The sequence below is a fragment of the Patella vulgata genome, chromosome 4 (assembly GCF_932274485.2).
Source record: "Patella vulgata chromosome 4, xgPatVulg1.2, whole genome shotgun sequence".
NCBI classification, from domain to species: domain Eukaryota; kingdom Metazoa; phylum Mollusca; class Gastropoda; family Patellidae; genus Patella; species Patella vulgata.
In genome coordinates, this window is record NC_065882.2 from 33,190,654 (window position 1) to 33,215,823 (window position 25,170).

At 37.5% G+C, this 25,170-nt stretch overlaps 1 protein-coding gene across 4 annotated transcripts in view; it reads left to right on the plus strand.

The window, feature by feature from the left end:
- LOC126817150 (choline transporter-like protein 1) overlaps nt 1–25,170 on the plus strand; it is a 427,912-nt gene that overhangs the window by 304,770 nt on the left and 97,972 nt on the right. For all 4 annotated transcript variants that reach the window (XM_056100629.1, XM_050543993.2, XM_056100630.1 and 1 more), the window contains 2 exons: nt 5,413–5,553; nt 10,135–10,250. In XM_056100629.1, coding sequence (XP_055956604.1) covers nt 5,413–5,553; nt 10,135–10,250 — 257 coding nt within the window. The remainder of the gene's footprint in view (nt 1–5,412; nt 5,554–10,134; nt 10,251–25,170) is intronic.

Genomic DNA, 25,170 nt, shown 5'->3' on the forward strand with positions numbered 1-25,170 from the left:
ATAATAGTTAATTTATTCAGGATACTTATAATCACTTATAGTACCAACACTCACCAGAAATTTATATAGTTAACGATTTCACGCTCTACTGGCGATGGTTCCACTTACTGACGCACATCAAAGATAACTGTCGGTTTCACTCAGGTACTGAGCGGTAACCTAAATACTGACGGTTTCTTAATTAGTCACGCTTTTTTCAATTTCTCCTGCACGCGTCTGACTAGTGATATGTTCGGATAAACTCACATTTGTTTAATTAGTCACGTTATTATTGTATACTGACACAAGTAAGGAATACTAACCAATTGACTTAAATACTCGCCTTATGATTATTACTGACCATTTATAGGAATACTGACGTATGGTGCAAGTACTGGCGGGTTTAAGCGACTACTGACAACACTTATATTTCTCACGAGTTTCCATTAATAGTAACCACAATTAATCATTTCTACACTTTTGAAGGATATTCTAACGCAGAGGCCAGTTAGTCAATAATCAGAGATCAGTTCTACACACTATGCATGTTACCTTGAAGGTTGTAGACCCTGTAGAGGTCACAATTTTAATCTGATTTTGATGAAACTTGAAATGCATGTTTATAACCCAAAGATCTTGGTTCCTTTCGATATTTGCACATATCAGATCTTAACTTCCTGAATTATGGCCCCTGATTGAATGCAAAATCTCCTATTCTAGCTTGTGGTCCCTCTGGAGGTCACAATTATTATCCGATTTAAAAAAACGTTTGATTATATCACCGTTACACTGTAATGAAGGTTGAGTTCGAATTTTGTGAAAATCGGCCCAAAACTGTCGGACGAAATCATGTGGACATATATTGTCGTCGCCCCAGTCCGTCCGTCCACAATTTGTTTGTGAACACTCTACAGGTCACAATTCTTATCTCCAAAAGATCTTGGTTTCTGTCGATATTGGCATGTATCGGATTGAAACTTCATGGATTATGGCCCCTGTCTGTACGAAAAATCACGTTTTTAGCTTGTGGACCCTATATTTTTATCCGATTTAAAAAAAACGTATTATTATATCACCGTTACACCTTAAGGACGGCTGAGTTCGAATTTCGTGAAAATCGGCCCAAAATTGACAGATAAAATTGCCGTCGTCCGTTCTCAAATAGCGTAAAAATATGGTATATCAAGGATTGTGGACCCTATAGAGGTCACAATTTTTATCCGATTTTGTTGAAACTTGAAATGTAAGTTTATAACCCAAAGATCTCAGTTCCTTTCGATATTCGCGCATATCGGACCGTACCTTCATGAATTTTTGCACCTGATTGTTCGAAAAATCACGTTTTTTGCTTGTGGACCCTATATAGATCATAATTTTTATCCGATTTAAAAAAAAACGTATTATTATATCACCGTTACACCCTAAGGAGGGACGAGTTTGAGTTTCTTGAAAATTGACCCAAAACTGACAGACAAAATGGCTGCCCTTTGTTCTCAAATAGCCTAAAAATATGGTATATCAAGGTTGTGGACCCTATAGAGGTCACAATTTTTATATGCCCACATTTTCATGTGGACGTATATTGTCGCCCCTGTATGTCCGGACGTCCGTATGTCTGGACATCCGTCCGTCTACAAGTGGTGTCACTTTTATGAAAATCCAATAATAATTGACTCTTTTACTGGCAAAATAACATGAAAAGTGACTCATTCAAAATTGCCAATTCCTAATCAACTACCCATATAACAAACTAATTTTAACATACATTGTCTTCGTATGGATTAATGCTACAGGTTTATGAAAGTTACAAAAAAATATTTTAAAATATGAAGACGCTGACTGGGTTGTAAATACCTTAATTTTACACCTTTTTTCACCTTTTAATCGAAATTGACCGTAAATGAAATCGAAATTAAAAAATCAGAGCTAAGGATTTTGTGCACCTTTACAGGGCGCACCCTTTTAATTATATCAGATTTTGAAAAAAAATAATATTTGCTTTCCAAAAGGGGAAACGAACTGTCCAAATTGTAGTTTTTGGCAAAATTACATCACTTCTGGTGCCGACATTAAACTATATTGGTAACAAAAAAAAAATGACAATTGAGACCACGGGGCATATAAACTTTGTTTTATACAAATTGAACAATAAATTTAGGACCGAAAAACTAAATTAGCCAATGGCGGCTAATGCAAATTACTGAGACAAAAAATTGTTCACATTTTTGCTCAAGTCAGATGACCCTTTATTCCTGTGTAAAATACCATAAAAAAAATATTCATAAAAGAAAAGTTTTTGTAAAGATTTCAAATTTCTAAATTTGGCGCATAATATCTTTATCCTCTAAGTCACACCCACTTTCCCAGTTAAACTGTAGACTTCATAACGATGCGACAAGCAGTTGCTGAGATTTAATCAAAATAAAAGAATGATAATGATAATCCGAACAAATACAATAGTGTTTCACACAAGCTATTTTAGTAAAAACAATATTCTGTCAGATGAAAGTCTGAAAGCCTAATAATCTCAGTAATAATAAGGTGAAAGCCCAACTAGACTTGCTCTCAAGGCTGAAGGCTTTCACCATACCCAGACATTAAATGGTCGCCGCATGCAAGACAAAGATTTTCCCTACACCCCACCCAAAACACACACTTGCATAACTAAGCTGTTCAGATATTCTTTGCATGTGCATTATGATAGAAGAAAAGTGAAAAATACAATTGAACAATTGACAACATAATCTGATGATGGAACAATAGTATCCTTACAAGTTTCATCTAATTTAATCAAATGAAAACCCCAATATTCACGTGCAGCATTGTGTGCGAGCCCTTTAAAAGCATGTTTTCAACTTAATGTGCAGTACATGAACTGTGAAAACGTCAATCTGTCGTAATTTGTTGTTGGACGTGTGAAGGAATCGAGTTAGAGATGCCGAGACTTACTGAAAATCAACGGAATGAAGCCATTGGAATGTCCGGGGCTGGCATGTCTACACGTGCTATTGCCAGACACTTCAATTGTCATCAGTCCACTATTGTAAGGTTGGTGGAACGTGTTCGAGTTACTGGATCAACACGTGACCGTCAACGTCCTGGTCCACAACGCGTTACAACCCAGGCTGAAGACCGCTACATCCGGGTCACTCATCTGCGTGACAGATTCCGCCCAGCAACTCGAACAGCTGCAACAGTCTTCGGAAGACAAGGACCAGTAAGTGTCAACACCGTAAGACGTCGTCTAAGAGAAGTAGGACTCCGTGCCAACGGCCTTATGCTGGAGCTATTCTCATGGATCATCACCGTCAGCAGCGTTTGATATGGGCTCAAGGACACCAGACATGGAAAAGAGTAGACTGGCAAAGTGTGCTCTTCCGTGATGAGAGTCGCTTTCATCTTTATCACGCTGATGGCCGACAACGTGTGTGGAGACGTCTTGGGGAACGTCTTGCAGACTGCTGCGTCTGCGAAACGAATCGATGGGGTGGGGGAAGTGTAATGGTGTGAGGAGGCTTCACATTTCATCACCGGACTGCCCAACACATTTGCAGGGGTCGCGTTAATGCTGTAGCCTACAGTGATGATGGCCCGTGGAGGACACACGCGCTACTGACATCTGTGTCATACTTTTTGTTTTGACCCCTCTGACTTTGTACCGTTGATTACAGATTAAACATCCATAAGTGTACAAATGTGTTGTTATTGATGTGTTCCCATTTGAATATTGTTCACAATAAGAAGCAAAATAAATAAGATATGTTTACAGGATTATTTTGTTATACGAAAAACTAAGTGATGCGTTTTCCATGGCGCTCTGTATAATTAAATAATTCGTCCTATTTGCCTGATTATATATACTATTCAAAAAAAGTAGGGGATATTTGATTTTTAAGTGTTATTAAAGTCACCTAATGAAACTGACGAAGAAACAAATGACAAAATGAAATGAAGTTCACATTCATCGATTTATTCCAAATGATCGTTAGACTAAGTAAGGCACAGACTGACCATTATAAGGGTAAAATGATACCCGGGGTCAAACAGCAAAGTTACCACAGCATCACAACCAAGTCAGTAACGGGTAAATCCTCCTCTGTTTGCCAAACAAGCATTGATCCGACGTGGCATACTCCTAATGAGACGTCTAAGGTCATTTTGGTCCAGATTGTCCCATTCCTGTTGCAACGCAGCAGCAAGTTCTTGGACATTGGCAGGACGTTGTTGACGTTGACGTAACCTCTGTCCAAGCATGTCCCAGACATGCTCGATGGGGGAGAGGTCGGGACTCAGTGCTGGCCAAGGTAATGTGGTGATGTTCTGTTGTTGGAGGTAACCTGTAACGATCCTGGCCCTGTGACATCTTGCGTTGTCATCCTGGAAGATGAAACGGCGGCCATGACGTCGTGCGAACGGCACAACATGGACTGCCAAGATGTTGTCCCGGTAGTACTGGCCTGTAACACGCCCTGCAACAACATGTAAAGCCGTTCTTCCAGCAACAGTGATGCCTCCCCACACCATAACAGAACCACCCCCAAATCGATCATGTCTGATGACGTTAACGTCTTGGAAGCGCTCGTTTCGACGACGCCACACCCTCCTACGTCTGTCCAAAAAATCAACAGTGAACCTTGACTCATCTGAAAACATCACATTGCTCCAGCGTCGATTATCCCAGTGTTGACGATCCCTACACCAACGACGTCTTGCCTGAATGTGATGATCTCTCAAACAAGGGATCACGCGAGGACGTCGGGCGCGAAGGTGACCCCTATGCAGTCGATTCCGAATCGTCTGACCACTCACTCTCACACCAGTGTCTGTTTGAAGACGAGCGCTGATCTGATTTGCTGTGATGACACGATTTCTCAAGGCCAAGGTACGGATAAATCGATCCTGGGCTTGAGTTGTCGCCCTTGGTCGACCTGAGCGTGGTCTGTCCTGTACAGATTGTGTATCACGGTATCTGGACCATAGCCTGCATATGACAGACTGAGAAACATTCATCGTCCGCGCCACAACCGCCTGTGTTGTGCCGATCTGTAGCATGCCAAGGGCACGTAACCTTTCATTTTGGGTAAGCCGACGCATATCAAAATTTGTTTTCTGGTCACTAAAACAATTAAACTGATGTTTCCACCCTGGAATTCAATGCCACAATGACTGTAACATTCAAAGTCAGAGTCGTGCAAATCTTGGGTTGGACCCCCATGATGATCCCAAGCATCACCTGCATTCCATGCGGTAGCTATTGGTGCGTTTGGGCGTCACATGTAACTGGAAATGTTTCTTCTGTTAGGTTCTATAGTGACTTTTTTCGTAGTCATTTGCATATTTTAGTATTATGCCCCCAAAATCAAATATCCCCTACTTTTTTTTAATAGTATATTTGGTAAATTTTAGTTATTTTCAATTTTGTTTGTTTTGTAGAAATAAAGAAAGTGTTAGCTGTGTGATAGGTAATTCTGTTGGTCGTATGATTGTCTATCACTTAGGTTCCGTAGCCACAGGAGCAGTTATCATCACAATTGTTAAACTACCTAGATGGATTTTAATGTATTTAAGTAAAAGGTAAGTACATTTGGCTACATTTCAATTTCATTTATCAATTTTATAGACGTTAGAGATGTATAAAACAATGGGTATACATGTATATTAAACGCAGATCGAAGTTCCATTGTAAGTTTATCCCCACAAACATGTCAAACCCTTGATTGCTTCTGATTTGTTATGTGGGCATATTATGTCATGAGACTACAGTTTTTGACAGATTCTTTCCAAATTTTGTGTGAAGCATCACGGTCATGAGAGGACGAATCCTATTGATATGCCCTCTTTTTTATACGCCCACGTGGCAACGTGGTCGTAAGTTGCCTCCATTCATCTGATGAAGAAGCCTTTATAATATCAACAATTTCCGTTAATTACTTCATGGTCCTTGTTTCACGCTGTAGAACATTGTGAACGCTCTAACAACTAAAGTTATCAGTCGATCTGTATTAAATTTACATTCTATTGAATGACGTAAAGTTTACCTACAAATCGACTGCCGGACGATTTAGCTGCTGTGGATGTATGTTTCGTTGCCTGGCAACCTATCTTTTTTGTTACCGTTAAACTTTCCTGCCGGCATCAGAAGTGACATAATTTTAACAAAAACAACAATTTTGACAGTTTGGTACTACTTTTTGAAAGCAAATATTATTTTTTTCAAATCTGATATAACTGAAATTCTGGGCTCTTTAAAGATTCACAAAATATTGGGCTCAGTTTTTTATAATTTCTATTTCGTTTCCTGACTATTTCGATTAAAATTCAGCTAATTACAACCCATCCAACGTCTTCATATTTTCAAAAATTTCTTCGTAACTTTCCTAAACTCGTAGCAATAATCCATACAAAGAGAATGTATGTGAAATTTAATTTGCAATATGCGCAATTGCAAATGACGTCACCAGAAATGACGTCAGTTGGGCAAAAATTGTATTTTAGCCTTCAAAACAGATATTTTATTCAAATGAGTCTGATTTGTAATGTTTTATAAAATTATGATATTTGATTCCAATCAACAAATAGAATAAACCCATACGATCATACAGATGTCACGAATGGTTTCTAACTTGTACAGTTGCAGAGAAATAGACGATTTTCTACAAGTCACTTTTCAAGGTTTCTTGGTCTGTAAAAGTAGCAATTATTTGATTTTCATGAAATTTTCACCATGTGATGCCTTATGCCATTTATGATTTCATAAAACTAATTGAACATTTTCATTATCACCGGAAGTATTGTACGCTTACATGTAACAAATGTATAAAATGAATTGATATTGCTGGATTTGGTTGATTCGGCGTCCATTTTATTTGATGTGTGCAATGCTTATGTCGAAACCTGTTTAATGGTTTCATTATCACCGAAAGTAGCGTCATTTTGGCAAAAACTGTATTTTTAGCCTTCAAAACATTTTTCTTTAATTGAGTTATATTTGTTATTCGTTTAACACTATGATATTTGACTTAAATGGACATATAGATTGAATCAATACGATCATATAGATGTCCAAAAATTGCTTTTAGAATCTTCCCTTGTCGAGAAATAACCAATTTTGTCAGGTTGTCAGGATCACTTTTTAAGATTTTTTTTGCATTTTAATTTCCCATTAGAAAGTGGGGGTCACAGTGGCTAAGTGGGTAAGACGCTGGCTCGCTAGACTGAAGGTCGGGTGTTCGATCCCAGTATTGGCCCACAAACATCACCAAGATTTTCCGGCTTGGTTCCCCCTTGTCAGTGATGCAGGACGGAGGGCCTGGGAAGGACAGCTGTCTAGTCATTTGGATGAGACGAAAAACCGAGGTTCTGTGTACACATTGGCATGCACGTAAAAGATCCCTTGACAGTTGGAATTCGTTATAAGAGTAGGCCGTAGTGCCCCTGTCTGTGCAAAATTTCCCTCATAGTACACTGTATGGCGTATGCCCGTCTTCTTTAGCCCAACAGTAGGACGTTAAACCCCATTTCATTTCATTTCATTTCATTTCCATTAGAAAGTCAGCTAACTTGACAGTAAGTTAGTAACAAATTTTGTCAGGATCACTTTTTTGACATGGTAACGTGTCTCTGGAAGTGACATAGGTCAAGGGTAAGATGGCACCAGAAGTGACATAAGTTCAAGGGTAGCGTGGCACCAGTGAAACCTGTCATTACTGCCTCGCAGTTCTAGTTATTATTATTATTATGAATAATAAATAAACTAAAAGCACAGCGTTTTAATGTTTTCATTTATAATGTCTATTCACACACATCATCATTATTATTAATATCCGATTGACTTGAAATTTATACACAGTATTTTAGGTCATGAGACGAAGAAGCCTATTGATTTTCAACGATTTCCAATAATTTACTGCCAGGGTTATGGCCCTTGATCACTTTAAAAGATCTTGTGGACGCTCTAGAGGCTAAAGTTAATATCCGATTGACTTTAAATGTAGACACTGTGTTTAAGGTTGTGAGACGAAAAAGCCCAGTGATTTTCAATGATTTCCAATAATTACTACCAGAGTTATGGCCCATGATCACTTTGAAAAATCTTGTGGACGCTCTAGAGACTAAAGTTATCATCTGATTGACTTTAGATTGATACACAGACTTTAAGGTCTTGACTCTTGAGATGAACAAGTATATTGATTTTCACTCTACAGGACGCAATTTTTATCCGATTTCAATGAAACTTGAAATATAGGTTTATCGCCCTAAGATCTCGGTTCTTTTCGATATTGGCATGTACCGGACTGTAACTTCATGGATTATGGCCCCTGATTGTGTGAAATTGGTTTAAACTTGAAATGTATGTTTATATCCCACAGATCTCGGTTCCTTTCGATACTCGCTAATATCGGACCATAACTTCCTGAATTATGGCCCCTTATTGTACGAAAAATCACGTTTTTAGCTTGTGGACCCTATAAAGGGCACAATTTTTATCTGATTTAAAAAAACGTTTATTTATCTCACCGATATAACCTAAGAATGGTTGAGTTCGAATTTCGTAAAGATCGGAGGTCACAATGTTTCATTTGATTTTGATGAAACTTTAAATGCATGTTTATAACCCAAATATCTTGGTTCCTTTCGATTTCGTACATATCAAATCATAACTTCCTGAATAATGGCCCCTGATTGTACGAAATATAGCGTTTTTAGCTTGTGGTCCCTCTAGAGGTCACAATTATTGTCCGATTTAAATAAACGTTTGAATATATCACCGTTACACCACAATTTTGTCAGAGTTTGAATTTCATGCAAATCGGACCAGAACTGTCGGACAAAATGGATGCCCCTCGTACGCAAATAGTGTAAAAATATGATATATCAAGGTTGCGGACCCTGTAGAGCTCACAATTTTGATCCAGTTTTCATGAAACTTGAAATACATGTTTATAACCGAAAGATCTTGGTTCCTTTCGATATTTGCGCATATCGGATTGTAACTTCTTGAATTATGGCCCTTGACTGTCCGAAAAATCGCGTTTCTAGCTTGTGGTCCCTCTAGAGGTCACAATTTTTATCCGATTTAAAAAAACGGTTAAGTACATCACCGTTACACCCTAGTGATGGTTGAGTTTGAAATTCATGAAAATCTGACCAAAACTGCCAAACAAAATGACCACCCTTCGTACGCAAATAGTGTAAATAAATATATGGTATATCAAGGTTGTGGACCCTCTAGAAATCACAATTTCGATCCGATATCTTTATAATCCAAAGATCTTCGTTCCTGTTAATATCTGCGCATATCGGATCGTAACTTCGTGAATTATGGCCCTTGATTGTTCGAAAAATCGCTTTTTGTTTAGCTTGTTCTCTGTCCATCTCTTGCAAAATGTGGCCATATCCTGCCTGGATGTCGCTGGTTGATAACTTGAACAGCTAAATCCATGATAGTAACTGTTTCGTATACTAAACGTTAGCATGGGGCAGAACTAAAAGCCAAACAAATTCTAATGGTTCTCTGGTAATTACTTAATGAGTTGTTACTCTTAATCAGCTTTTAGTGTATCATAAATGTTTCATTACCGACAATAGAAAAAATATGCAACAACTCTTGTTGACTGCTTGGACAACTTAGCTGCTGTTGGCGTTTGTTTCGTTGCCTGGCAATCTATCTTTTGAGATCACAACACAAGGTCGTCGGAAACTATATCCTCTAAAATTTGAATGTCGTATATCCGTCAATTTACACACCGTAAAACTAGCATAATTTTCAAAACCCCATTTTCAAACATGACCACGATAGACATGTCTACGTAACTATGAAATTCAATGCATGTATAAATAAGTGTAGATGTAAAAAGCGTTGATTGGTGTTATAAAATAGTACACATATTCGTCAAACCATAATTAATGATGAATATCTGATAGTTGAACAATAAAAGTTAATTGTTATGTGAGAATCTTATCAGTGGCGAGAATAGGTCTATTGGTCGTCATTCTCTCTACGTGTCATTAGAATTTTCCAGAACAAAGCTGATGCATGATGTTTTATCATCACGCGCAGTAGAAAACAGATGCATTTGACCTTTGAAAATAAAAGCAATCAGATACAAAGTATACTTGTCAATTTAACTAACTTGATATATCAATATTTTGCAGATTGAAGGTATCTGACAGTCAGTGTGCCAAGTATTGGATGAAATGTTGTATTTGCTGTCTATGGTGTTTAGAAAAGTGCCTCAAGTATCTCAGTGCTAATGCTTATACTATTGTAGGTAAGTTAAAGGACAATATTGGTGCCAGTCATTATCACATATGTGATAGAGCTGGTTAATCACATTCCAAATATAATTTTAACACAGAGATCATTGCTACGATAGCTGAGTAATACAAGTTTCCTGAATCGGAAGTGACAAACGCCAAAGGAAAACACAAGTCATCTCTCTATATAACTGACTGATGTGACGAGTGATAATAGATACACGGCCGAATTTCTGCTCACTAATAATTCCTTCGAAGACCAAAACTTGTTATATGGGACTGTAAGAGGATACCTGACAATTCAATAAAGTAATTGAATGTCATTAGTTAAGAGCACACGAGAAAAATAGAAATAGTCCATACATTCCCTTGTAAAAACATGGTAATGCACAGACTTTTTCTGTTTTTCTTTCGTATTCACTTATCTAGTGGCAATCAATTCTTTTTATGAATTGTCAGATATTCTCCCAGTCTCACAGAACAACTTTTGGTCTTCGAAGGAATTATTAGTGAGCAGAAATTTGCCCGTATATCTGTTATCACTCTTCACATCAGACAGTTATATAGAGAGATGACTCGTGTTTTCCTTTGGCGTTCGTCACTTCCGATTCAGAAAACTTTTATTACTCAACTATCGTAGCAATGATCTCTGTGTTAAAATTATATTTGGAATGTGTTTAACCAGCTCTATTACATATGTGATAATGTCTGGCACCAATATTGTCCTTTAATGATACTAAATTCAGTTAACTGGTATGTGAATTAAATATGGAAAATTTTCAAATGATGTACCTAATTGTCGTTATTTTTGTGGTAATCACATACATCAGAATACGACATTCTTCATAACAAATTAACAAGAATTATTTTTATGGAATTCTCGTTATACTTAAGGGAATGGAAGCTTATAATTAACTGATTTCCTACCGGGACCTCATTTGACCCAATTTTGGCCAGTTCGTTTCAAAATGGATTAAGAACCCTGGTATGGTTATCCAGCAAATAATGATTAGTTAACAGTAGTAGTGGTATCTTGGTGCTTTAACGTCTGCGTCCACAGAAGTGATATTGCAGACAAGCTGCTTCCTGTTTTTAGAATATGATTTTGCAATCTTTCCATTTTCGGCCTTAGGCCATGGATTGGGTTTAGTGGGATGTTAATCCTTTTAATTAAGAGCCATTCCACGAGAAAACCACGCAGAAGGTTTGAAGGTGGGGGTTGGCCGATTGATTTCATATTTACAGGGTTTGGTCGACACACCGAGCCTCTTCCCCAGCCAAAATCGTCGATTTTAGAAATCAACCGATTCTGAGATACAGTCCGATTACGTTTTTCGGCTGATTTTCGTCATTTTCAGGTTAAATTACGACCATTTTTGTAGCATTGCTATAGCCGTTGATCAACCAATGGCGAACTAAGTTTTGGTTGGTGATTCTAGTCCAGGTCTCACCCAACCATATTATAATGGTCACCCAATGCAACCTCTCTTTCCGTAGGTGTCATGGCACTATACAAAATACGTGTCTGCAGACACCTGAATTATACTCTTTCTTCAAATTGCGATAACTCCACTGGAGCAGGGTTTGCGATAAAAATAAAAATCGTTTTATTTGCAGCTTGACCTGTTCTAACAACATAAAAAATAAAATCGTTGTCAACTAACCCTCGACAGCATGAAAATTTGTGTCGAAAGTTACGAAATTCGTCACTTTTCGCGTCAAATTTCAGTTTCTTAAGTGTTGTGATTTTACCCGTATATTCCGGACATGTCCTACGCTATTTTTCAAATGTCCGGCCACGAATATGCCCAATCGGACATCAAGATATGATGAATAATATTCAGAATTTCAAAATTAATATAGTAAACTGAGCGTATAACTACCACTCATCCCGATAATTGTTGATAATAGGCTGGATTGATTAGGTAATTAAGTGATCAGCATATTTATCGTATTATACCGTCTATACACCTACGTTGTTTACCTGCTTAATCTGACTTATTACTTTGTCTGGAAATTCATCAATCTAATCTTGAACAGAAGTCATTGCCGGAAAATTTAATCTCATTGATATCAACCGACAGCACGTAGAAACTAGCCATTGATGTTACATATTATCGTAATAGTATATAACACCCCGAATCAATGGACAGTCATTATAAATTTCAAAACCTCTGTCTATTGTTAGCTATTAAATCTTTAACTTATTTTCCGTAATGAAACTACTTCTTTTAAGACACCATATACAAATTCCCATCTACAGTGGCACTTTCCCCAGATCTCGATTATCGCACGAAAATCGCTTACTATGTAAGGCTGTGCATACTACGAAACTACCTGTATGTGTTATATGTTAACGGTCACGAACGCCATACGCGAAGTTATGTATGCCTTTTACAAGTGATTTAACTATCAATGTAATTTTAAAATACCATTTTACGAAAATAATTCTTATTTCAGACGCCTTTCTTCATTTGCTGACGTATAAACAAAGACTCGTAATTTTGAGGGAATATTACTGGTGTGAATTTGATTAAAACAGGCGCGGATCGGCAAATTTCATTCTATCGTATTATGAAAACACGTAATTTTGTAGGAATTAGTGCTTCTAAGGTTAGGACTTTTTGTTATTCGAATAGCCGTAGCTATTAACCGGTTAGTAACCGTTAACCGTATGGTATCAATTTTAAACATAAAACAGAGCCTGTCAGGAGGTGCGAGTCATTACTCGTGCGCACGCTATACTCGCCTAAAAAAAGGCATTACACGCGCAAAAATTTCAGGAATTCTTGAATGAAAATTTAAACTATCTAAGGCCGTAGTTATTTATTTACCTGGTTAACTTGGTTCATTTGAAACATTTTTTAATTCAATACACGTATATATCTACGATAATATACAAAGCAATACTCTGGTTCCCTTCGTACGTGACAGATGGCGATAATATTACGATTACACAATGTTACTAAGAATAGAATAAAGTAAATTGGAAGACGTCTTTTGATTGGACAATAAAGAATTAATTCCTCGCTTGCAAGTAGAATTTTTATGATTGGTTAATTTAACTAAAAACCAAAGTAGAATTCTATTTTCTATCCTTTATGATTATATTTTAATTGGTGGTTACGTTTTTAAGTAAATAATAAACAAGGTAGAATATAGTTAGAAATGCCGAGAAGTATTTTGATTGGATTAACATTAGCTAAAGTCAGAACAAGGCCCGTTGACTTTGCCGTATGACTACGACGAGTGCTATTAATAGTATCATTGTTTAGCAGTCGACATCGTAGGACGACTGTTACATTCTAAGATTTTAAAACATCAAATACAAAATGACAACGGGCACGTTTTGTTATAAAGAGGAATATAATCAGACACAACTCTTTGTAATGGGGGAGATCTCTGAATAACCGTACCGTTGAATTCGAACCGTTTAACCGTCCAGTTCTAACCGTTTACTAGTCGTAGGAGCACTAGTAGGAATATTACTGACATAAATTTGAATACCATACGGGAATTAAATATGAATAAGCGGTTGCTAAGCAAGATACAAACACATTTTGCAAAAGATGGACAGAGAACAAGCTAAATAAAAAGCGATTTTTCGCACAACCAGGGGCCATCATCCAGTATGTTACAGTCCGACATGCGACAATATCAAAAGCAACCAAGATCTTTGGGATATAAAAGTATATAATATAAAAGTTTCATCAAGTCGAATAAAAATTGTGACATTAAGAGGGACTACTAGATCAAAACGTGTTTTTTTTTCTATATTCAGGGATCATAATTCAGGAAGCTACGATGTGATATGCGCGAATATCGAACGGAACCGAGATCTTTGGGATATAAACATATATTTTAAGTTCCATCACAATCGGATAAAAATTGTGTTTCTAGATTGTCCACAATCTTGGAATTACATACTTTTACACTATTTGCTTATGAGGAGCGACCATTTTGTCCGGCAGTTTCACTCAGATTTTCATGAAATTCGAACTTAGTTGTCATTAGGGCGTAACGGTGATATATTGAAACGGTTTTTAAAACCAGATAAAAATTGTGACCTCAAGAGGAACTTCGAGCTAAAAAGGCGATTTTTCTTAAAATCGGGGGTCATATTCCATTAAGTTACGGTCCGATATGCGCGAATATCGTCAGGGACCAAGATCTTTGGGATCTAAACATAATTATTTTAAGTCTCATGAAAATCAGATATAAAATGTGACCTCAAGGGTGTCCACAACCTTGGAATTACATACTTTTAGACTATTTGCGTACGAGGAAGGGCCATTTTGTCCGGCAGTTTTGACCCGATTTTCACGAAATTCGAACTCCGCCATCATTAGCGTGTAACGGTGATATATTAAAACGTTTTTAAAAATCAAATACAAATTGTGACTTCTAGGGGGGCTACAAGCTAAAAACGCGACTTTTTGTACAATCATGGGCCATAATCCAGGACCATGAACCGGGTGACCATGATAATGTGATAGGGTAAGACCACAACTATCACGAACAACCAAAACCTAGTTCGCCAGGGTCATGCAACAGCGGTAGTAGTGCGACAAAAATAGCTAAAATTTGGCCTAAAAATGACAAAAATCAGCCGAAAAACGTAATCGGCCTGTATCTCGGAAAGGGTTGATTTCTGAAATCCGCGATTTTGGCTGGGGAGTAGGTTCGATGGGTCGACCAAACCCTGTGAGTATGAACTCAATTGGCCGACCCCCACCTTCGAACATCTGCCTGATATTGCATGGTTTTCTCGTGGAATGACTCTTAATAAGAAACATATTGTTTGATAGTTGTTCTCTCCTGTTTCTGGATTGGTAGATGTCATCGTTGTGGCCAACATTCACCTGTATGCTTCTATTGCTCAGAAAGCTTTTGATCCACCGAAACATTATGCTCGTTATACCGATACGTCCCAGCTTAAAGAACAGCCGTCTAACCAAACCAAATCGAAAGCCTTGGTTAAATCTACGAACACGGCATATAACAGGAGCCCTGAGAGGAGTGCCTGGGACATGACTTGTTGTAGTCTCACCAAGTGGTCCATTGTTGATCATCCTTTCCTGAACCCACTTTGATTTTCGTCGATCAGACGGTTACTCTCCAGATAGAAATGTAAATGGTTGTTAACCATTGTGTCCAAGGTTTTGCACAGTGTGGATGTCAAGCTTACTGGTCGATAGGACTCTGCCTTTGTCCTCTTATTCCGCCATTCTTTAGGTACCTCTCCTGACAGCCAGGATGTGTTGAGGAAGTTTAGTAGTATCGTTTGAGCATAGGCAGATGTTTGAGCATTGAGTACTTTACTTTGTCCTCACCAGCCGCACTATCCTTCTTGAGGGAAAGAGCCTTATTTAACTCATCCTCAGAGAAGGGTAGGTTGATTGGGTCAGCTTCTTCATTAGATTCAATTACTAATGAAGGGTGCTGCGAGTAAAAGATTTCCTTCCTTTTCAGAAACTCTGGTGATTGGTTTTCATCTCTGTTTGCGTCTGCAAATGTTTTAGCAAGTAGATCTGTCTTTTCCTTGCCGTTGGTAACGTACTGATCTCCATCTTCAAGGTTTGGTATGTTGAATGATCTGCGCTTCCCGTTCATGGTGTTCAGCTTCTTCCAGACGACACCTGTTTGCGTGTTTTTATTCAACGTATTACAGAATGTCATCCAGTGTCCACTTTGTGCCTTCTGGATGGTGTCTCTTCATTGTAGTGGTTGACTTCATTGTAGTGGCGTTTCCGTAGGCCAAGTGCCTTCTTTCTTTCGTAAACCGCCTTCTGACATTACAGAGACCACCAAGGTTTTCTAATCCTTGGTTTCCCGCCAGAATTCTTGGGAATGGAGTCGTTTGCGGCACCTACAATAGAATTTGTGATGTTGGCATCGATGATGTCTTCTTCCTTCCAGCCAAGACAGCCTACACGGAAGTTAGCCCAATCAGATTCTTTCATTTTCCAATTCGGTCTCCCGTTATAGACTTCCCTGGTTGGTTCAGCTTGGATGCAGAATTCTATCAGTAGATGGTCACTGCCAAGTGTTTCATCTTTATATACTTGCCAGTCGCAGCGGTTTGCCATACCCAGCGTACAGAACGTGAGATCTAGGTGCGAAGGTGGGGCATTTCCTCCAACAAAAGTAGGACTCTCGTCGTTCAGTACGCATATGTCGTTCCCTTCTATTATTGAGCATAGGCTAATCCCCTGGCAGTCATTCCACAGTGACCTCCACAAAACACAGATTCGCCCTATGGAAGCTGGTCGAGAAGTGACTGGAAGTCAACTGGTTGTATCGTGACCTCTGGGGGTGCATAGACATTCACTTTTGTCAATTTCGTATTATTGCTCAATGTGATGGCTATGCCCATTGCTTCTAGAGGGCCCACTACGTCCAGCGAAACAGAAATATAATTTAAGTTATCACTGACGTAGATGGCAAGACAGCCGCCACGTTTTGTGCTGCCTGGTCTGTCCCTTCTCTGACAAGTATATCCGAGCAGGTGGATGTCATTCTTGGTTGGTAGTAGCTTGGTTTCTTGGAGGCATATTACATCTTTGGGGTTGTGGGTGATGTATTTTCAGCACATCTAGGGGCCAGTCCGTTAACGTTAAGTTGTAGAACTTTTACCTGGCCCGCCATGCTGACTGTTTGGAGAGATGCGCGTAGATGTTTCGGATCTATTGATCCACAGGTGTCTCACTTTCCACAGGTGGTGCCACACTCGTGCTTCCCTCCGGAGCCAATACCGGTATGCCGCTGGGAACATCTCCAGCGCTAAAAAGGCGTACACGAGTGATCCTCCTTCGGATAGCAAGATTTACCTGAGAACCAAGTTTCTCCTCCTCATCGTCGTCATCCCTTGACCTCTTTGATGTCTTAGATGCTCTAATGAAGTTTCACAGTTCTTCCGCATTGACAAAGTAGTTCCCTAATCTGTTGAATATATTGGTCAGTTTAGTTTTAGGGTCTTCTTTGGATATCGCCATCTGTATTAGGTCTTGCATGAAGCTGTTTTCCGATATGAATTTTGGGGTGAAACATGCTTCATCGGCCTTCTGTTTGACTTCTACAGGTTTGACAGATATTTTCTTCTCCTTCTTGTCTTTGCCTTTAGGGGTGGGGGTTGCATCGGACGTCGAGAGAGTCGGTGCTGGAGCTTGTTTTGGTTCCACCACCGGTTCTCTGACTACTTTTGCTTCCCTCTCCTTGTTCTTTACTTGTTGGGTTGCCCCTCTAAAGGTAAGTTTTTCTTTACTTTGCAGACGTAGAGCTGTTTTTGTCCCTTGAATTCTTGGGCATTGAGGGGAGTTAGCTGCGTGGCTGCCCTTGCAGTTTGAGCAGTTAATTTTGCTACCCACCCTACACTCAGCCACTGCGTGTTCTCCCCCACATTGGGCGCATACGTTATTTCCTTTACAGTACTTCACTGTATGACCCAATTTTTGACAGTTAGCGCACTGTCGCACCCTCTGTATATAGGGATACACTATGTTTATGACCTCGGGTGCTGTACCTTTCTTGAAGGCCAGGGCAACGCTTCCCTGATCCTTCCCCTCGGCCACTCTAAACCTGTATATCTCGGTGACGTCATACTCCTTATCTTTCAGGTCGTCCATTATTTCCTCCCCGGTATAGTAGGCCGGTATCCCATGAACAACCACCTTGTCTGTTAACAAGGTGTTCGGTTCGGATACCGTCACGGTCATACCAAGTAGACTGTCCTGGGCCAGTGCTTTGTCCATGTCCGACTTACTTTTTAGGGCAAGTCTGATATGTCTAGTAATCGTTATTTTGATATCAGGTATATTACTGATACCCCACTTAGTTCGTAGTTCCTTTCCTACTGCCGTCAGTTTGGACCTATGAAAAGACATGCCTTCCATTGGCCTCAATTGCACAACGTGGTTCTGTTCATCCTTCCTTTTTGTTGCAGGAAAAAACTTTGGCGCAGTGCTGCTATCAAAGGTTTCTACCATTGACATGGGAGAAGTAGTCCCTGTCGCCATTGTTCTTATTGCTATCGATAGATCTAAAACAAAGGTTTTCTGTACTGTTGTTAGCCTTTCCCACAAAGAACCGCTAGTCAATCAGTATGTTTAGTGCTGATTAGCTATGAGTTCTAATTGCTTGTAAGGGTTCACGAACAGTTGTCAGGTTTCTAGCTTGCTAGTTGTTTTATGGTATTAGTGAACAGAAATGCTTAGACTGAGAAATATAACTGAAACCCTTATAGCAAGAAAATACCTAGTAATGAAGTATATGAGAAATAAATTTTAAAACCAAACAAAATAGAGGAAAATAAAACCCTAATAAATTAAATTAAATTAAAATATGAAGCTAATAATACAAAGCAGAAAAAACGAAATAAATGGGCAACTAAAGATACCAGACAAAACAAAACTAGAAATCAAAATTAAGAAAATTAGGAAAAACTATATGAATTAAACAGAGAAATCCTAGGAACAAAAGTAAGTACCAAAAGAAATAGGACCAACTAAATGCAAAAAAACAAAAAAATAGCCAAAAGGAACTATCAAAAAAAAAGAACTATCAAAGAAATGTAAAAATAAAAAATAAAGAAATAAAGAACCTATACCTTATTCAGGTATAAGAAAAAATTAAAAAGACAACCTTGGGACTGAAGAATCTTTGTAGAGTCTTAAATTCGATTGGAGAGTCTTTCTCGGGGCTTAGCTAGGCTACTTTATCTGAGATAAATTTAGACGATAGCTCTGGAGCTCTGGTGCATTAGGTGTTGTCAGTACGAGTACTAATTCAAGATGTGTTGATTAGTTAACAAAAATGTGGTGCAATATATAGATGAAAACTTTGGAAGCCATTTAGCAGATAAAACAATAACAACAAATTAACTAGAACTGCGAAGCAGTAATGACAGGTTTCACCGGTGCCACGTTACCCTTGAACTTATGTCACTTCCGGTACCAATGAAACCGTTAAACAGGTTTCCACATAAGCATTGCACACATGAAATAAAATGGACGCAGAAACAACCAAATCCAGCAATCAATTCATTTGCTACATGTCAGTGATCCTGTCAAAATTACATTACTTCCGGTGATAATGAAAATGTTAAATTGGTTTATGAAATCAGAAATAGCATCATCACATGGTGAAAATTTTATGTAAATCCTATAATAATTGCCACCTTTATAGACCAAAAACCTTGAAAAATGACTTGTAGAAAATCGCCTATTTCTCTGCAACCGTACAAGTTAGAAACTATTTTGAGGTATCTGTATGATCGAATGAGTTCATTCTATTTGTTGATTGGTTTGACGTAGTTAAAATTGACATTACACATCAAATGGTGTCACTTTTATGAAAATCGAATAATAATTGACTCTTTTACAGGCAAACTAGCGTAAAAAGTGACTCATGCAAAATTGCCCATTTCTCGGCAACTGCGCATATTACAAATTAATTTTCACATACATTCTCTCCATATAGATTATTGCTACGAGTTTATGAAAGTTACGAAGTAATATTTTAAAATATGAAAACGCTGGATGGGTTGTAAATAGCTTAATTTTACACCTTTTTTCACCTTTTAATCGAAATAGCCCGAAAACGGAATCGAAATTAAAAAAACTGGTCCCAAGATTTGAAAAAAATAATATTTGCTTTCGAAAAATGGTACCTAACTGTCAAAATTGTAGTTTTTTGTCAATTTACGCCACTTCCGGTGCCGACAGATAACACTATTGGTAACAAAAAAAATGACAATTGAGACAACGGAGCATATGAACTTTGTTTTATACAAATCGAACAATAAATAATTAATCTAGGACTGAAAAACTGAATTAGCCAATGGGGGCCAAGGAAAATTACCGAGACAAAAAATTTTCACATTTTTGCCCAAGTCAGAGGACTCGTTATATTTGTGTAAAACACGACTAAAAAATATTCATAAATAAAAAAGTTTTTTGTAAAAATTTAAATTTTCTAAATTTAGCGCCTAATATCTGCGAAGATTTGCCGAAAATCAAAAATCAAAAGTAGCGTAGCTATGTGCCCCGTCTCCGGCTATGCCAAAATGCATCGAAAGTTAAAATCCAATGATTATTGTTAAAATTACTGCAATATTTCTAAAAACGATAGCTTCGGTGATTTCGGACATTTTGCATTGTCGCAGAACGTTCAAAATAGCTTTCACACCCACTTTTCCGATAAAACCGAAGAAATCGTAACGATCCGACAATCAGTTGCTGAGATCTACTCAAAACAAAAGAAGAACTAGAACTGCGATGCAGTAATGACGGGTTTCACCGGTGCCACGTTACCCTAAACATATGTCACTTCCGGTACCAATGAAACCATTAAACAGGTTTCCACCTCATCATTGCACACATCAAATAAAATGAACGCCGAATCAACCAAATCCAGCAATATCAATAATAATTGCCACTTTTATAGACCAAAAACCTTAAAAAGTGACTTGTAGAAAACCGTCAATTCCTCTGCAACCATACAAGTTAGAAACCATTTTCTGGAATCTGTATGATCGTATGGGTTTATTCTATTTGTTGATTGGAATCAAATATCATAATTTTAAAAACATTACAAATCTGATTCATTTGAATAAAATATCTGTTTTGAAGGCTAAAAATACAGTTTTTGTCAAAATGACGTTACTTCCGGTGATAATGAAAATCTTAAATTACTGGTATGAAATCGTAAATGGCATTATGTATCACACAGTGAAAATTTCATGAAAATCGAATAATAATTGACACTTTTATTGACAAAAAACCTTAAAAAGTGACCTGTTGAAAATTGCCTATTTCTCCGCAACTGAACAAGTTAGAAACCATTTTGTGATATCTGTATGATCGTAAGGGTTCATTGTATTAGTTGATTTGAATCAAATATCAAAATTTTAAACAAATAACAAATATGACTCATTTGAATAAATTACTGGTTTCGAAGGCTATAAATACAATTTTTGCCGAAATTACGTCATTTCCGGTGACATGGAAAATGTTAAATTGAGTTGAACTAGTCACAATTGACATTATGCATCAAATGGTGTCACTTTTATGAAAATCCAATAATAATTGACTCTTTTACAGACACAATAGCGTAAAGAGTGACTCATGCAAAATTGACCATTTCTCGGCAACTGCTCATATTACAAACTAATTTTGAGATAGATTCTCTTCGTATGGATTAATGCTACAAGTTTATGAAAGTTGCGAAGAAATATTTTAAAATATGAAAAGCCTGAATGGGTTGTAAATAGCTCATTTTTTCACCTTTTTTCACCTTTAAATCAAAATGACCCGAAAACGAAATCAAAATTAAAAAAACTGAGCCCGATGTTTTCTGCGCCTTTACAGGGCACACACTTTCAGTCATACCAGATTTGAAAAAAATAATATTTGCTTTCAAAAAGTTGTACCGAACTGTCAAAATTGTAGTTTTTGCTAAATTTACGTCACTTCCGTTGCCGAAAGGTAACTTTACCGGTAACAAAAAAAATGACATTTTGGATTACGGAGCATATGAACTTTGTTTTATACAAATCGAGCAATAAATAATTAATCCAGGACTGAAAAACTGAATTAACCAATGGGGGTCAAGGAAATTTACGATGACAAAAAATGGTGCCATTTTTGGTCAAATCAGATGACTCTTTAACCCTGGGTAAAATACCACATTAAAATATTCATGAATAAAAAAGTTTTTTGTAAAAATTTAAATTTTCAAAATTTGGCGCCTAATATCTCCGACGATTCGTGGAAAATCAAAAATCTAAAGAACCGTGGCTATGTGCCTTGTCTCTGGCTATGTCAAAATGTATCCAATGTTAAAATCCGACGATTATTGTTAATATTACGGCAATATTTCAAAAATCGACAAATTCGACGATTTCGGACATTTCGCAATGTCGCAGAACGTTCGAAATAGCTTTAATCTCTAAGTCACACCCACTTTTCTAGTAAAACCGAAGACATCGAATCAATCCGACAAGTAGTTTCTGAGATACAATCAAATTGGAAAAAAAAAATAATAATAATAATAAGAATAATAATAAGAATAATTTTAACAAAAACAATAGTGTTTCACACAAGCTACGCAGTGTGAAACCCTAATTAACAAGATGAAGGATGTAATATATAGACAAGTAGAAACCATTTTAGCAGATAACACAATAACAACAATTAATTAACCAGATCAAAGATAACCAGTAGAAACCGTTTTTTCAGATAAACCAATAACCACAATTAATTAACCAGATCAAATATATAGATAACAAGTAGAAACCATTATAGCAGAAAAAAGAAAAGAAAATAGGGGGTGGGGGGGGAGAGAAATCTACCCATAGATTTGGGAGAAAATGTCCTTTTCCCATTTGATTTCATGCTGCGGGATGTTGTAAATATGTTCTGCAATTGCTGAATATCAATTGAGACCTACATCACATACAAATTGCAATAGGTACCTGCTTAATCTAAACCGATTTGTCAATTTGTCATCACCATGCCATGCACCCAGGCAGCGTTTTTTTGAATGGTTGCTGTTGATGGCCTTCCAGGACTCGGGTCATCGTGAAGGCTCTCTCTGAAACGCTTAAATTCAGTAGCCCACTTCATTACTGTGAAAAAGGAAGCCAAATCACCCCCTAAAGTGGAAACCATGTCGGCATGTATCTGTGTTGTGGTTAGTCCTTTCAGTTGCAGGTACTGGATGACTGCTCTATAGCCAGTTTTGTCTATTTCTGGTGATTTCAGTGGGTGGGTTACAAGTTGTACTGGCACGAAGACAATAATAACACTACAATTGCAGTTCTTCTGTCAATGATTCATTCAATGATTATACTTGTTGGGGACTATACTATAGGCCAGAAAACTACCGGAAAACACCATGTTATACTGAATACCGAATAAAACCAGAAAAAACCTAACCCTACCCCCCCCCCCCACACACACACACATACTTGCATTGCTCATCATGTGAGGACTATGGTTTTTCAAAGCCTCCTGAGAACCCAGGTTTCCTGATGTATTACGGCCTTAAGATTTCATACAGTTATTGTCAGGGCCACCATGTACATTGTCTGATACGTAGATTGCATTGATTCTGTCATAAAAATATAACATGTTGTATAGACTATATGAGGCCTTTTCTTATATTTAATATCTACAGAGGACTTGTGTAAGATTGATTTACATTTATACATTAAAGAGGACTTGATTTTTGTAGTTTACATTTATTACCATGAGAGGACCTCGTAATACAACTTACTTTACGTTATTTATGAGCACTTTGGTGTTTAATACTTTACTTTAAAGACTACCTGAGGACCTATGTAAGATTGATTTACATTTATACACGGGAGAGGACTTGAGTTTATAGTAGTTTACATTTATTACCATGAGAGGACCTCTTAATACAACTTACTTTACCTTATTTCTGAGGACTTTAGTGTTTAATTCTTAACTTTAAGGACTACCTGAGGACCTGTGTAAGATTGATTTACATTTATACACTAGAGAGGACTTGAGTTTATAGTAGTTTACATTTATTACCATGAGAGGACCTCTTAATACAACTTGGAGCTGACGTGCCATTAAACAACATTTCATTTCATTTCATTTCTTAATACAACTTACTTTACCTTATTTCTGAGGACTTTTTGGTGTTTAATACTTTACTTTAAGGACTACAATGTAGATTTAACACTATTGGAGATTTAACAAACTTTGCTATTCCTCAAAGGACTTGGGGAGTTATCTCTCCTTTGACCACGAATGACACCATAAGCATTGCAAACTAACCCTGGCATAAAAACAAGAAATGAATGAAAGGAACAATGTCAAGAATGAGTGTACAGGAAACTAACAGGTGCAGAATGATATTACACACCTCAGTGTGATATTTCAGGTCTCGGCGATGATCATTGGAGTAGAAAATTGCAAATTAAACGATTTACCAAGAGCGTTACATTTACAGTTTGAGCAGTTCTCTATCTTTATTAGAAATGATTTTATACGCCAATAAGTACAGACGCAAAGCACATTCCGATGTTTTTTGGACATAACATTTTTTCTAATGGCGTCTGGGGCTTGCAATTTCAGCGCCATAGCTCAGTTTGGGGCACTTCCAGGGACTTTTAAGTTTCTAATTCAAAATTGGACCTTCAGGTTGAGTACATTCCTTAGGTTGCTCTTGCGGATGTTTCAGTGGACGTGAAATATTAGAAATAAAATGGTTGCCCTTCATACGTATGCATTCAGGAGTATTTTTCTTTCATCATTATCAAGGGGACGGCGGAAACCGGAAGTCTCTATCCAAAATAGAAATAAATATATCGCCGAAAAATCACCTAAAAATTAGCAGTTTCAACAAAAGTTGCACATCTTTTTGTTGAATTTATGTATTTTGGCTTATAAAATGATTTCTCCTAAAGATAGAGACTTGGCATTTACAGGACATGCCTGGACCATTATTCTGAACTAGTGCTAAATGTTTCAAGTCTCTGGGGTTCCAGGAACGAGGGTATCGGCCAAAAACCATGCACATTCCATTGATTTTCTGGCGCTGCCTGTCATTTAATGAATAAAACGTGCTACTGTACATGCTCCAATATTGCCTGTAATCAGGCTGGGATAATGGTAATGGAATGTAATCATTACATTTTTGAAGTAATGGTCATGTAATGAGTAATGGAAGATTTGAAAAGTAATGAGTACAAAGGATGTCGCATATTTATTCTTTTGTAGGTAACAGGAGCATTCACAAGACATGAAAAACTGATTATGAGTAACAATCCATCAAGTAATTATCAGAAATAATTAAAAATTGATTGGCTTCTCGTTCTTCGTGTGTATATATTTCAAGTCAATCGAATGATAACTTTAGCCTCTAGAGCATCCACAAGATTATTCAAAAAATCAATTAAGC